General features: G+C 40.9%; 2 protein-coding genes across 3 annotated transcripts in view; one reads left to right on the top strand and one right to left on the bottom strand.

Annotated features, from left to right (window-relative positions):
- Positions 1 to 10,360, top strand: part of ZNF518A (zinc finger protein 518A) — a 108,979-nt gene extending 98,619 nt beyond the window's left edge. Inside the window, exon 6 of the transcript XR_012020795.1 lies at positions 9,189 to 10,360. The gene's annotated coding sequence lies outside the window, so the exon portion shown is untranslated. The remainder of the gene's footprint in view (positions 1 to 9,188) is intronic.
- The window catches only part of BLNK (B cell linker), a 77,641-nt gene that overhangs the window by 48,475 nt on the left and 12,968 nt on the right, over positions 1 to 16,198 (bottom strand). For both annotated transcript variants that reach the window (XM_072805885.1, XM_072805886.1), the window contains exon 2: positions 1,517 to 1,582. In XM_072805885.1, coding sequence (XP_072661986.1) covers positions 1,517 to 1,582 — 66 coding nt within the window. The remainder of the gene's footprint in view (positions 1 to 1,516; positions 1,583 to 16,198) is intronic.

Below are 16,198 nucleotides of genomic sequence, written 5' to 3'. Positions count from 1 at the left end.
AGAATAACACACCTCTCCCTACCACAGAACATGAGGACTAATTCTCTAGGAGATGCTCCACAAGTAGAACACCGTTTTAACTATTTTATGATGATCACTTATACATATTGAGGCTCATTTGCGTTTTATAGCCTAAAAACACTGTTAGACATGATTTCTTGCTTTCGAGTTTAACAAAGACCAAATAGAATGAAGGTACTATTTTGTTCTGAAGGCATAGGGAAATGAACTTTTATACACTATGAGTGGTATAAAATTTTTGGAAAGCAATTTGGTAATATCAATAAAAATTTCAAGGGCATAAATTCTTCCAGCTAGAAATTTCATTTAGGAATTAAGCTTTCTGGTATACTCAAAATCTCTAAGAATTATTTATTGAAATGTTATTTATGACAGTTAAACCGAAAGAAATGGCCACAAAATTTTTATTGATCTTATCAAATTGCCCTCCAAGAATATGCCAGTTTCAACTCCTGCATTGCCTTCCCTATAAAAAGTGTCCACCAATACACAGCTGGTTAAATGAATGATAATGCATTTTTAGCAGACTGTTCAAAATGGAATATGGCTTATCTTTACATGCGAACAAACAAAGACATCCATAATATAGCATTAAGGAAAACCACTAAACAAAGTCAAGTTGATAGAATGGTTTATGAAGTATGACTCCATTCATGATGAAAATGTGTGTATATGTATATACTGTATCACATACATATAGATATATATACCATACTCACTCATGACACTGTCTATTTCCCTGGAATGGGTTGAGGTGGGGGTATGGGGAAGTGGGAGATTTTGACTTTATGCAATTCTGAACTCTGATCTTTTTTCTTGGCTAATCTCTACTACTTTCATTTGCTGAATAAAAGAACTTAAGCAAAAACTTAATGGGATACTATTTCCTCTTTCCTCTTAACTTAGATCTTGAGTGGCAAATACAGGTACATAGTTTTTATTATCTTTTTTTAAAAAAAAAGAAAGCTTCAAAGTTTTTGATGTGCAGGAAGATTTGAAATTCTAGCTGTCTCTCACCAAGTGCCAATTGAAAACACTATTTTAAGGCTATAATTGAAAAAGCAAAAATTGAAATATGGAAAACCGGTATGGCATCCTAAAAATGACAGAGTTGTGGTCTTATAGCTTCTCTTTTGGATTCCTCCAAGTGCGTCCTCGTGGACTTTAACTAAATAGTTATAGAAGCTGATTGTCCTGTTCTATAAACATTTTTGTTGACATTTGCTGACACCTTGAGTGGTACAGCTCACTTTTACTGCAGTGAGAGGGAAAAGCAAAGTGCCCTGAGTATCACCCCGTTCATTTGCCATGTTTCCTAAATATGTATCTTACCACCATGGATTCTAGGCACAAGTAAGAAAGGGTTATACACTAAAGAGGTGGCAACTCCTCACTTGGTAACAGAGAACTTTGTTCTCTTTCACTGAGCAAAGGCTGGAATGATGTGTTATTTATATAAATGAGTGCTTATATAGTGCTATGGAGTTTAACTTACTTTTTTATTTTGTTCATGATTCCACCTTCATTGTTCTTGATATCATGGACCATCTTTTGAAGTTGCCTGCAAGAAACAAAATTAAACATAAAATATCAATAACTAGGTTGACTTTTTTTTTTTAAAGTATCTGTCCTAGACATGGCCAACATGCACATGAGAAAATGCTCTGCATCACTTGCCATCAGGGAAATACAAATCAAAGCCACAATGAGATACCACCTCACACCAGTGAGAATGGGGAAAATTAACAAGGCAGGAAACAACAAATGTTGGAGAGGATGTGGAGAAAAGGGAACCCTCATACACTGTTGGTGGGAATGTGAACTGGTGCAGCCACTCTGGAAAACTGTGTGGAGGTTCCTCAAACAGTTAAAAATATACCTGCCCTACGACCCAGCAATTGCACTGCTGGGGATTTACCCCAAAGATACAGATGCAGTGAAACGCCGGGACACCTGCACCCCGATGTTTATAGCAGCAATGGCCACGATAGCCAAACTGTGGAAGGAGCCTCGGTGTCCAACGAAAGATGAATGGATAAAGAAGATGTGGTTTATGTATACAATGGAATATTACTCAGCTATTAGAAATGACAAATACCCACCATTTGCTTCAACGTGGATGGAACTGGAGGGTATTATGCTGAGTGAAGTAAGCCAGTCGGAGAAGGACAAACATTATATGTTCTCATTCATTTGGGGAATATAAATAATAGTGAAAGGGAATATAAGGGAAGGGGGAAGAAATGTGTGGGAAATTCCAGAAAGGGAGACAGAACGTAAAGACTGCTAACTCTGGGAAACGAACTAGGGGTGTTGGAAGGGGAGGAGGGCGGGGGGTGGGAGTGAATGGGTGACAGGCACTGGGGGTTATTCTGTAGGTTAGTAAATTGAACACCAAAAAAAAAAAAAATTAAATGAACTTTACAGTTTCCCCCCCCCCCAAAAAAAATAAAGTATCTGTCCTTCTTGAATACAAAAAGAGAAAAAAGACCTACAATAAAACCCCCAAACAGTATGAATAGTATTATATTTAATTAAGTTGACCATCTGCTACTTGTGTAAAGGGAAAGTGTGACTGATTCTGCAAGGAATGTAGTCATTGGGCCATGTCCCTGTCCAAGTCCATTGGATGTCTGGGCCAGGCTCAGGCTCTGAAGAGAAATTGTGGTTTCCAGATCTGTCCATTCTGAGGACACATGTGAGGTAAAAGCCCTCTGATAAACCTCATTCTTCACCACTGATTGTCCTTGGGGCATTCACATTGCAAGATGGAGCTCCCTTGAAGGACACATGGGCTGAAATCAGGTCCAAGATTCTTTTTGGTGAACTTTACTGGGTAGAATCTGGAAAAACTGTCACCAAAGAATTGTATATACACAGAAGCCATAACGAAAATGATTAATGAATCTGACTACATAAACATTTGGAAATTCTGTAGAACAAAAAGTAGTATGCACAAGATCAAAAGATAAATGATGTGCTGGAAGAAATATTTGCAACACAATAATAACAAGGACTATGTGTTTTTTAAAAAATATTTTATTTATTTATTCATGAGAGACACAGAGGCAGAGGGAGAAGCAGGCTCCCCGCGGGGACTCCATGCGGGACTTGATCCCAGGCCCCAGGGATCATGACCTGAGTTGAAGGCGGACACCCAACCACTGAGCCATCCAGATACTCTAGGGCTACATGTTTTTTTGGGGGGGGCGGGGGGGCTACATGTTTTGATTGACAAATCTTATGACTCAGCAAAAATATTATTAATAATTCAATAGGAAATGGGCAAAGAATGTGAACACATAGCTAACAGAAAGGACAAGTGGCTAACAGACTAATGAAAAGATATTTATCATGGCTCATGTTTAAAGGAATCCAAATTGAAACAACAGTGAAGTATGTTCTGCTTATCAGACTGGCAAAACTTAATGTGATAATAACCTGGGTATATGGGGGTACAAGAATACAGATATTCTTGGGAATGCACATCGTTACAATCAATAACTGTCAAATTTAAAAACCTCTATGCCTCTGACCCAGAAATTTTACTGCTAGGAATTTGCCATTATAAACATGGTCATAAAACTATATACCATTATGTACATATACTCATTTTGTTTAATAACCCTAATCCTTCCTGCCTCCCTCCCTTAAAAAACCTGGAAACAACCTAAATGCCCATGAATCATTAAAAGGGAACTAGTCACATAAACTCTGATAAAGCTGTGCAATACCACAGACCCTTAAAAAAAAAAAAAAAAAGGAAAAAAAAGAGACACACACCTGTATTGCTGACACATAAAAATCCCCAACACATATTGAGTTAAACAAAAATAGTGAAGAAAAAAAAAGAAAAAAAGGAAGGAAAGTTCAGAACAATGTGTAGCACATATTTTTTGTGTGGGATGAGAAAGGACATGTAGCTCGTATGTGTCAGTATGTGTATAGCTTTTTAGAAGGATATGTAAACAATTATTAAAGGATTGTTTTCAAAAGCAAGAGAGTTTCTCATACAAATTAGGAAAAGGTACCCCTTTTTTTCTGGGTGGACATCTCCTCGGTGGCCTGGTGCACAGCTTGGCAAACAGACAAGGAATAGATTTCAGCCTCTACTTGTCCTCATAGCTGGGCACCGTTGTATCAACTATAGAATGAAGGCTGGAGGCTCGAGTGGGGATAGGGGCTTCCACTTTATAAAAAGGAGACTTTCTCTTTACAATGAAGATTTTTCTATATTATTTGAATGTTCATCGCTTGTGCATATATCATTTCTATTATGTATATAAAATAGGTACTTTATATACATATATAGAGAAAAATGTTAACAGGGTTGTTAATGAATATAAGGCCATAGTTTTTTCTTCATAACAATTTTCTGACTTCAAAAAATATATAAATACATTACTTATATTTACATATATACTTTAATATATTGAAAATATATCTTATATATTATTTATATCATGTATTATATATGTACACATATAATGTGCATACGTGTACAAAACATACATGCTTACATTTTATGTTGTATATAAATAATGTATACAAATACATTAAAATATACAATATGTATTATTTACATTTATATATAAACATAAATTATATTTATAAAATTTCACATGGTTCTGTCCTCAATGAGTAAGATGTTTCAATTCACTTTTCAAGCAAGCCTTTCCTTTGTTCTGAGGAAACCATTTGATTGGGCCCTATAGTTAACAAAGTGTAAATCTTATACACAGCCACCATTCTTGGAGAAGATTGTGATTTCCTATAAACCTGATTGCAGATTTCTCTGGCTCTGGGAGCTAGGCCTTCCATTAGGTAATATGAATAGTGGTGCACAATTAAGCTTGGCAGAGGTCTATAAATCCCTGTTGACTAGGGGAATGAGGCCTATGAATCCCTGTTGAATAGGGGGAATCTGGAGGAATATTCTCTGGCTCTGCATGGATTTAGGACGCATATGTTGCAAAGCTCTTCAGTGTGGGTGGAGCAGTTTAGAGCAGGAGAGGAAGCTTGCTAGAGGAGCTGTGCCTGGCCTGGTCTGTTGGCATTCACTGCTAAGTCTTAATTTAAGGCTAATTAACCCATCTCGGCTGATGTTCTGCTGTGGTTGTTTACTGAGGACCATTGGGCACCCAGGCGTGGGGTGAGATTTACTGAGTAGGGATAGACCCTCCTACCCTTTACCATTTGGGGAAAAGGAAGATTCTCAAAGAATGGGAACTTGCACTGGGGATTTTAGGGAGCTCTCTCCCCTCCCAGGTCTAATGACTGTTAGGAGCTAATTCTGAAGAGCACAGACAAATCTAAGGGATAGTCATTGGTGGGCAGGTGGGGAGGGATCTGAGAGTGGCATGTTGACTGAAACCTAAGACTGGGTCTGGGCTCCAGACTTACTGGCACATAGCTACCCATTTGCAACAAGAAAACTACTCTCCATTGCTCCTGAATGTTCAGTGGTATCCTGTAGGTAGTTGCATCTCAGCCTCAGTCTCAGCCAGGCTGCAGGAAGTATGTGATTCATTGGCTTGGAGGAGTAAAGGGCAGAAGGAAAACAGGCTGAAGGGTGGAGTAGAAGGATAAGAGAAACAGGACAATTTTTAGGCTGCATTTCGGGAAATTGTCTACAAAACTGGGGTACCCACTGAGGGATCCATGTTGGGATATGGGGGGAGGTCAGTGCCAAGTGGTAAATGGGATAACAAAGGAAATGAGATCACATTTTATATCCGCAGTTAGGGAGGCTGAGTTCACTGATTCCATTCATATGAAAACTCAGCAAAGCCCTAGCCTCGGCAGCAGAGAGGAAAGATGGATCAGGGAGATGGGGGACTACCTGCCCATCCAAGACAGAGTGTCCCCAGAGCTGGACCTTTGAGTTGCTTCAGAACACCATAGGATTCTAGAGTTTGTTCACATATATCCTGCGCCAAACCCCCATCTCCTTTTCCTGCAGCACTATAGGGAATCTCTGACACAGAGGAAGGAGGGAAAATCAAACATAAGAGGTCTGGGCATGAAGAAAAGGAGAGATTGAGAGAGAGAAGTTAGAATGGTTTGATTGGGAGGCAATTGAATAATTTCCAGTGCAGAAGGGAAGGCAACTCGGGCTGTAAACTGACAGTAATTGAACAGAACGCCTTTAGGCTAAATTAATCCTTAACCAGATTCAAGGACAAAATGAGCCAGAGTAAAGGATGCTCTCTGAAGTGTGTGAAGATGGATGCAGACAGAGTTAAGAGGGAGCTGGGGGCTGATTTGTATAAGCAACTTTGTTGCAGGTTTAGATAAACAGATGTAAACTAAGAGTGTGATGTCATTTTGTCATTTGCTCAACTTGGTATCTGATGCTTCTTGGCCGGTCTTAATTTCTTTTCATTATAGATTATTAAAGTAATTATAATTATATAATTATAGCACATTGTTGAATTGTTTCATAAACCATACATTTTGTGTGCAAAACTCTTCTTCTCCCTCTGTCTCTAGTTCACACAAACTGCCCACAGACTGCTCAGTTACAGACACCAAGCTTCTCTTACCTGGAAAAGCACAGTGTCCCCCAAACTAAGAAGATGTGATGATACTCTCAGCTCATTTTATCAACTATTCGCACACTATGTGATGCACAGCTTTCCTGCTCTCTGGCAACATCTGTTCCACTTGGAGTACTTTTTTCCTCTACTACAACATAAAGCATATGCAAGAGGAATGTACTGCTGGACTGTTCCCAGATTTAAATACCAGCTGTCTCAGTGTGATAAGTCAAGTGTAGGTAAAAATTGGCATAAAACAGCTTCTCTTTGATTAGTCCTTTCAGAGAAATCCTTCCATAGATGGCAGAAGGATAATAGGATCACAATTTAGTTTTTTAAAATTGTGAAGACACAGCCATATTCATGTAACAAAATAAAATGAAGAACAAAATTAATCTAATATATGTTTTAAAAAGATGTTAATATGGCAATCCCTACCAAAATAACATCAGCATTTTTCACAGAACTAGAACAATTCCAAAATGTGTATGGAATCAGAAAAGACTCCAAATAGCCAAAGTAATGTTGAAAAAGAAAAGAAAAGCAGAAATCATCATAATTCTGTACTTCAAGGTGTATTACAAAGCTGTAATCATCAAGACAGTATATAGTATTGGCAGAAAAATAGACACATAGATCAATAGAAGAAAGTAGAGAACCCAGAAACAGACCCATAACTATATGGACAACTAATCTTCAATAAAGCAGGAAAGAATATCCAATGGAAAAAAGACAGTTCTTCAAATGGTGTTGAGAAAATTGGACAGCAATATGCAGAATGGAACTGGACCACTTTCTTACACCATACACAAATATAAATTCAAAATGGATGAAAGACCTAAATATGAGACAGGAATCCATCAAAATCTTGGAGGAGAACCCAGGCAGCAACCTTTGACCTTGGCCACAGCAACTTCTTATTAGACATGTCTCCGAAGGAAAGAGAAACAAAAACAAAAATGAACTAATGGGACTTCATCAAGAAAAAAAGTTCTTGCACAACAAAGGAAACAATCAACAAAATGAAAGGTACCCACAGAATGGGAGAAGATATTTGCAAATGACATATCAGAAAAGGGCTGGTATCTAAAAACCTATAAAGAATTCATCAAACTCAACACCCAAAAAATAAACAATCCAGACCAGAAATGGGCAGAAATATGAACAGACATTTCTCCAAAGAAGATATAACAGACATATGAAAAAGTCCTTAATGGCACTCATCATCAGAGAAATACAAATCAAAACCACTATGAGATACCACCTCATAGTGATAAGAATGGCTAAAATTAATAACTCAGGAAACATTAGATATTGGTGAGGATGCAGAGAAAGGGGAACCCTCTCACACTGTTAGTGGGAATGCAAGCTGGTGCAACCACTCTGGAAAACAGTATGGAGGTTCCTCAGAAAGTTAAAAATAGAGCTGCTACCCTATGACCTAGCAATTGCACTACTAGGTATTTATCCAAAGAATACAAACATAGTGATTCAAAGGAACACATGCACCCCATTAAATATATAGGGATATTACTCAGTCATCAAAAAGAATAAAATCTTGCCATTTGCAATGACATGGATGGAGCTAAAATGTATTATGCTAAGTGAAGTAAGTCAGAGAAAGATGAATACCATGATTTCACTAGTATCTGGAATTTAAGAAACAACAAGTGAACATAGGGGAAGAGAAGGAAAAATAAAATAAGATAAAGACAGAGAGGGAGGCAAACCATAGGAGACTTTTAGCTATAGGGAACAAACTGAGAGTTGCTGGAGGGGAGGTGGGTGGGGGGATGGGGTAACCGGGTGATGGGCATTAAGGAGGGGGCATGATAGAATGAACACTGGATGTTATATGCAACTTATGAATCGCTAAATTTTACCCCTGAAACTAGAACTGACTTGAATTCAAATAAAATCTTGAAAAAAGAAAAAAATAAAAGATGTTAGTACATATTTTTAAAGCAGCATGGCATTTCAGCATTTTCAAATGGTGAGCAGATTATAGAAATAATTATAATTATTACTCATATAAACCAAATCAAATTATGCATTCTCTCCTTTGTCATTGATTTAAACATTTTTTAAGTTTTTGAATTAATGTCAACAAATTTAGTTTTTAACAACACCCTGAAGTAGTGTGACCCAGGCTGAGCCTGAATTTCAAAAGATTTAAATCCCACATGTACTGAGTTGGGCAAATCATAGTTTGAAAGTTACCAGCAGTTTTTGTCTTCAAAGTGGCTTCTCACCTTAAACTGCCCCCTGAATCACACAGAGGGCTATTGGAAGGCAGAAGGTGGCCCGGCCCCCCAGAGCTTCTGATTGGATGGGTTCCTAGAAGGTTGGATAATTTGCATTTCTAACAATTTCCTGGATGCTGACTGCACTGGTCAGAAGACCACCCTCGGAACACCCCTTTGTGCTGTGGGACTTCCAGTAGTGCCTAAGTTAAGCAAATTGATGCTTGGGAGACAGCTCAAGTCCTCATGACTCCCAGTGCGAAATTTCAGACAATTTATCCTCATTGGGCTGTGGGTTTTAGTAGTCGTCCCTCCTTTCTGTGACTCTGCTTTTCTCTGTATGGATTTAGATTACCCACTGCCTGTATATTTTAATTTATTTTAGAGTCGTGTGCTTTCCTCTTGAGGAAAGCCAAAGTGGCAGAATCGTGATGAAGAGGGTGCAGGATGAACATGCCTCTTGCATTTGCAACAATGGAAAAAAGGGACAGGATCTGCTTGGCATCGAGCCACACGGTCAGGACCATTTGGTGACTTTGGAACTAAAGACATGACCATATCCCTGTCTGTGGGAAACAGGCTATCTTCCCTGCACTCAGCCTGCAGACTCTCATCCAGAACTGGAAGTGAGGAAGATGGAGATGTGGTGGGCGGGCCTTGGGCTTTGCTCTGCGGATGTTTCCTATCTTCCTGGGGCTTCCTGGTTGTTGGTCCTTCCACAGGTTGACTTCTATGAGGATTTCTACAGTGCAGAGGTGAGCTGACACTTGAAATGATCTATGGCTGGGAGCAAAGCAGGGAAGACCTGAAGAGAGATCCAGGACACTGAGCGAAGCCTTGTCTAGTAGCAAATATAAATCATTTTCTGTCTTGTGCTTCCCTTCTGTTAGTCCCCAAATTCCAGCAGAGTCTTACTATGTGTTTATAAGACTATTAGGTTGTGTGGAAGTGAGGAAAGGGTCTATGGCCAAAGGTGGTAAGAGCCCAAGAAATCCGTCGGAGCCTGGAGGATGCCATCTGCACCACAGTGTGGGTGGGTAGGGGAGTGTGGGGGTATAGGGAATGGCTCCAAGAAGACCTGCTCATGGATCTGGAGACAAGCAGGAGCCAATATGGAGCAGTGTGGAATGTGTGAGCAGCCCTGGGACTCCCAGAATGCCAGCGGCAGGAAATCTGGTAAAAGTGGGATAGGGGTACTGTATTTTGAATGGCAAAAAGTAATGTAAACTTTTTTCCTTCGGAGTCTCACGTGAGTAGTGGCTGGTCACATAGGTCGTACAGTTTTTAATTTTGTAACTTTATTTCTGATAAAAAATGTAATACATGCTAAGTGAATCAATCCTGAAAGCCTGAAAAGGCTACATACTGAATGATTCCAACTGGAATCTGGAAAAGGCAAAACTATGGATACAGTAGAAAAAGATCACTGGTTGTCACGAGTTCGGGAGGAGGTGAAATATATATTTCACAAAAATAGTAAAACTATTTTTGTATAATGCTATAATGGCCACATGTAACAGTTGCTCATTATATCAAAATTTGGAAATAATACTTAAAGCATCACTCTTAATTCCAACCTCCACTATTTTTTTAAAAGATTTTATTTATTTGACAGGGAGAGAGTACACTCAAGCAGGGGGAGCAGCAGAGGGAGAGGAGAAGCAGGCTCTCTGCTGAGCAGGGAGCCTGATGTGGGACTGGATCACAAGACCCTGGGATCCCGACCCAAGCCGAAGGCAGACGCTCAACTGACTGAGCCACTCAGATGCCCTCCAACCTCCACTATTAAGATTTAATTAAACAGCCTATACACATGTATAGTATGTACAGATTTTACATAATTAAGATCATACTTGACATTTTGTAACATACATTTTCCACTTATATCTCAAACATTTTCATAAGTGAGTGTGATCCATAGGTTTTATCTGCTTAGCCAGACAGTGTTTATCTGTATCTTTCCTCTGCCTGCAAACAAAGGGGCTTTTAATTAGCTGAAACTCCAATCTGGGCGGATGTAACCGGGAACAGTGAAATGTCAGGACCCCTATACTTGAAGGAAGGGAAAGAAGAGACCAGACCCGGCCTGAGCAGACCAGGAACAAGAGTTGTTGAGAAGTGCTGGAGGCCTTGTTCTGGGGTCCTTGATCAGGGGGTTGGGCCTGAGGGGCAGGAGAGAGTCAATCTCAGGTTCTCTACTGTTCCTTCAAACCCAGACCACTCTCTGAAACAGTGTTTTCTAGAGTATGGTCTGAAGACTACCTAATGCTAGCAATCGTAAAATGAAGATATCTACGTAGCAGGCTTGCTGTGAAGATAATAGATAATGAATGTAAAGTGCCTGCCCCCACAGGCACTGTCAGTTCATCATAGCCGCTCTTCTTGCAGAAGACCCTGGAGACTGGTTTAGATTCATAGTAGTGACATGCGCTAGAGATGGGAATGGGGAACGTTCTCACTTGGGTTGCTCTCCTCCAGGCCAGGAGGTGCTCCAGAATTGGGTTTGGTTCTGGGTGTGTTTGTCATTGTTGTTTCATTAGTGTTTTTTGGGGGGAAGGGTGATGGGTGGTGGCAGGGTGGGTTGGCTGAGAACACTCCCCAACCTGGCATAGCTGATTGATACCAATATGTGGGAATCACCTACTAACCACGGTTCTGCATAAAACTGGGGATTTGTGTGCCCTGACACGAGTGGCATTTTGATCATTAGCCTACAGTAATACTTTTGCAAAAAGATTAATTATTTTGGGTTCTTAGGGTGCCTTTAGTACTAATGAGTGCTTCCATACAGTCAGCCATATTCATGTGTAAGAAGAGAGCATTTTAACCTACAGTAAGTTTACTGCAAGTAAAAATGATGTGCTTGCCAAAAAATTAAATTTAAAACAAAAATTCAGATTGCTGGTCCCTCAACTGTCCCAATGGAATAAAAATCCCAGGTGGGGATTTGAACAAGCTTCTTGGGACTGGTGATTCTTATGCACACAGAAGGCTGAGAACCTTTATTAAAAGAAACAAGGTGGGTTTTTCTGTTTCTAGGCCAGGCTTAATCCCAAAGAGCACAAGAGAAGCTCCCCTCTCCCGCCCCCTTCTCCGGAGTATTTTCCCACTTGCCTTTATTGCCTGAAATATCTTTAACAGCAAATCTTTACTGCATAATGGGATGCTGAAGGCTTACCCAGATACTTTCTCTCCCCAGGAAACTAACGTACTGGCAAATAGGAGTTTTAGCAAATGGTGTGATGTCTGCTCTCAACAGGGGGAAAGAGCAGAAAGAACCAGCTGTGAGTGCTGACAACCCCGCTTTACCTTCATGACCAGGCTTTTACCTTCACGTATGCTCAGATCAATACAAATTTGATACAGAGATACTTTTCCTCTGCCTGCCTGCTGTTCCCTAACAACCTGGCACCAGAGCAGGAACTCTAGCTCCAGAGGCTAAACACAAACAGCCCAACCTTGTTCAATGGGTGTTTTTGAATTGAAGATAAAGAGATTACATCAATAGGCAGTCTCTATACATCGTCTTCTTGGAGGAGGAGGTCTTGATTTTGGCTACACATTAGAGTCACTTAGGGTGCTTTTAATAATCCTCATACCCAGACCATTGGCTCTCAGGAGATTCTGATGCATGGCCAAGACTGAGAACCACTGGCAGTGTTACCATTTGTAGATTCCCCAAGAAAGAGCCACTGGCTAAGAGAGCACAAGGAGAGGAATCCATAGATGCTGACTGCCCTTCAGCAAGGAATCTGCAGGATGAGAGCAGCCCTGGTATATAGAGGAACAGAACAGATCCAGGAAGGGTGGGTTGGTGGATGCAAGGCTCTATCAGGGCCAAAAGAGTGCTGGAAACATAACTGCACCTGGATATTTTGGCCAGATCACCAAAAACTAGCCTAAGAAAATTCATAGTCTACAAAATACCTTTCCAATAATTTTTATTAAATACAGGAGATGATTTAAAAGATGGTATTATCCACAAGAAGTATATTTTTTGAAATTTAGTAGAAAAAATTAAAGGATCAGAAAACATCTTGCTTTCCTTTTAGCTCCTTAATGCATTCACAGAGGACCATGAGAGGCAGGTTTTAGAGGGGTTTTGCACTTTGATCTTTCCAAGAAAGGTGGAATGCAAAACAGTGTTAATCAGAAAAAAATCTGTGTTTAATCTGGATTTAGGAATGGATTCAAAAGGGTCTCAGACGTAAGAGAATCTTTGCAAACAAAAAGAACAGGTAAATCCTTCCTTCTCCTTCCAAATCTTAACAGCAGCCAGGGGCTGGAGTTTTATCTTTTCAGTATCTGTGGGGCTGGTCCTCTGTGTGTGTTGAGGGCCCTTCTCAGCTCCTGGTTCTAAATCCCAGTTTACACCAGCCACACCCTCCCCAAGAGCCTCTATGTGGTCTTGAATAATCCTGACTTTTCCTCTTGGTTCAGTTATTTACTCTCACTCTCAGCTCCTGGAACCCCCGCTGATGGCCGGCTCTTTCTTGTGAATCCTCTACATCTACTTGGTTAGGTACTTTAGAAAATCTGTGCTCTCCTTACATCTGGCTAAGATGTTCCTAAGATCATTCTAGGGTGCAATCTCTCTAACATTTTTCTTAGTATATATATATATACATACACACACACACATATATATGTATACACATGTATATATATATATGTATATACAGAAGCAAAGAAGACATCCATTCTCCGAACTACTTTATACGATGAGTGAGTTTTCAAAAACATAATGATCATCGTGGGGTCTGCAGATCTTTTATCCGACTTTCTCCTCTTAGGTTTTTAAATAATCTCCTATTACTGACTCTGGATTTTTAAGATGTTACTCATCATTTTTATAGTATATTTTATTTTTGCTGTTAAAATTTCAATACCAGCATTTTATAGAAAGTTGAAGACTTCTGATTAGGAAGAGAATAAGAGGGATCCCTGGGTGGCGCAGTGGTTTGGCGCCTGCCTTTGGCCCAGGGCGCGATCCTGGAGACCCGGGATCGAATCCCACATCAGGCTCCTGGTGCATGGAGCCTGCTTCTCCCTCTGCCTGTGTCTCTGCCTCTCTCTCTCTCTCTGTGACTATCATAAATAAATAAAAAAGGAGAATTATTTAAAAAAAAAAAAAAGAAAGAGAATAAGAAGACTACAAAATTTATAATGTGGAACCTTTGGATCCTCAGGCTTGAAACCTCTGGGGTTTTTTTTTTTCCCCCTTTCTTTCTTCTGACTCTTCCTCTCCCATCACCAGTTCTGTCCTTTCACCTCTAGAGGATCTTACCTGTCTCTGTTTCCTTGTGCCCACCCCTGCAGCCTCAGCCACTGTGATCCCATGGGCAATGGTTGATGCCAGTGGCCTCTCCTCTGGCCTCCCTACTTCCATCTCTCCCCTCCCCCAAATGCATTTTCTTACATTGCCCCTTTTCATCATAACACCCCACACATGGTCTCCCTGTTTCTCGCACAATAGAGAACAAACTCATTTGCTTGGCATTCAAAGGCCTTCACAATTCAGACCCAACCAGACATTTTAGACATAATTAACCCACTGCTGTGAATCCACAATTGTTCTCATTCCATTCTTTCTGCCCAAGGCCCCTCTTAAGTGGCTCCTTCCCCCTTCCAGATAATTTCTCGGGCACAGGAAAGAGGTCACGTAGGGAAAGAGTCCAGAGAGATAGATTCTACTCTCATCTCTGCTGCTTCCTGGCTGTGCCCATCTGAGCAATTCTTGTCATCACTCAGTGCCTCACTTTTTCTTGTAAAATGAGAAGACTGGATTCCATGGACACACAGGTCTTTTGCAGCTCTAAATTTTAACTTCTATGAATCTTGGATTTCTAGCACTTCAGGCAGCACTACGGACTGGTCATTTAATCTCCAGTGCTAATAGCAGCTTCTGAAGTGTCATCTGGCTCACAGGACATCTTTTGTGTGCTGTATCTTAATTTCCTAAGCACAAAGTAGTTTTGTTTCTTCAGTTTATGAAAGCAATACACGCTGATCTCTAAACATTCATATGACACAGACGTGTAAAAGTGGAAACTACTCTTTGCTGAGCACGGGGTGGGTCAGAGGCCATGAGGACCCTGAGAAGGATGTGGCTGACTTGAGGTTTTAAGATGAAGTGTCCTGGGAGCTGGGTCCTGCTGGGAAAATAGAAATCCACCAAGCAGAAGAGTGAGGAACAGCAGCTGGATGCAGGAACAGCAAGAGTAAGGCTGAGAGGTGAAATTGGCCGGGATGTTTGGAGTCTGGTGAGAAGCTGCAAGTAGCAGGATGTGGGGTGTTGGGGGGAGGGCGTAGTTCAAGATGAGGCTGGATGGTGGGGACAGGGAGTCAAGGGCCTTATTAGTCGGGCCAAGGACATGGGTTATAGGCAGCAGGAAGCCCCTGAAAACCCTTCCTCAGAGGTGTGGCCTGATTAGGGTGGCAGAATGGAGGAGGGCCTCCGCATGGGGACACTGGCGGTTGGGAGGCCAGTATGACAGTCACCGTTTCCGGCCCCCAGGCCCCCCGCAGTAGGGGATGCTGGAGGGACACCATCAAGATGCCCTTTAGGGCCTCAGCTGGGCAAGAGGGAAAACTAATGGCTGCAAGGTGGACCATCCTCGGGTCTGAGGCGAAATAAATTGGCAATATCGGTCCTGTCTTCATTTTTTAAAATGTCACTATTTTTGTTCATCATGAACTTTTTTTTCTGGTACTTAATTTCAATTTTTAAAATATTATCTTAAAATACTGTTTATCTTAATTTACTGATGGGGAGGGTCTCCCTTAAAGTTTAATGTCATTTTTTTATACGAGACCTGTATTTGTCTTCTTCAGTCCACAAATACTCAGTGAACACATACTGAGAAGGGCACATGTGGGACACACAGCTAATGAAGCCGAACATAAATCCTTCCCTCTGGGAATGCAGGAAAGAGGTCCCTTCTGCCTCCTTATCGCATGACAAAAACTGTCTGACTTTTGTGAAACCAGAGGACAGACACAGACAGAGAATGGGGGTGGGGGCTGTTAAGGGGATTCTCTGATTCACACAAAATATCTTCCTTTTGGGTAATTTGTCTCAAAGCTGAAGTCGCTGTTTATAAGCCGTCAGCTTGAAACAGCATGCCACTTTTTAGTGGCACTTTTTAGATCTGCTATTTGCATGCAGCAGAGCCTGTCCTGTCTGGGCTCCCCTCCTCTGCCTTTCCATACCCTCTTCCAAGTCCTGGCCCGTCTTCCTCATGCTCCTCCTTCCTGTAGCATCACTGGACCTATGTTTAGATTTGCAACTCAGCAGCCGAGGGGGCTTCCTCCTCCTAGAAAGTGAGTCACGCTGAAGATGGCCTGGAAGTTTTGACAGCCCCTTCCATGGTGGAAGAAGCCTCCCAAGGCTGA

Source organism: Canis lupus, chromosome 29, assembly GCF_048164855.1.
Source record: "Canis lupus baileyi chromosome 29, mCanLup2.hap1, whole genome shotgun sequence".
Lineage (NCBI taxonomy): Eukaryota > Metazoa > Chordata > Mammalia > Carnivora > Canidae > Canis > Canis lupus.
Note: the sequence above shows the minus strand (reverse complement) of the source record. Positions and strands in the feature narration are given on the sequence as shown.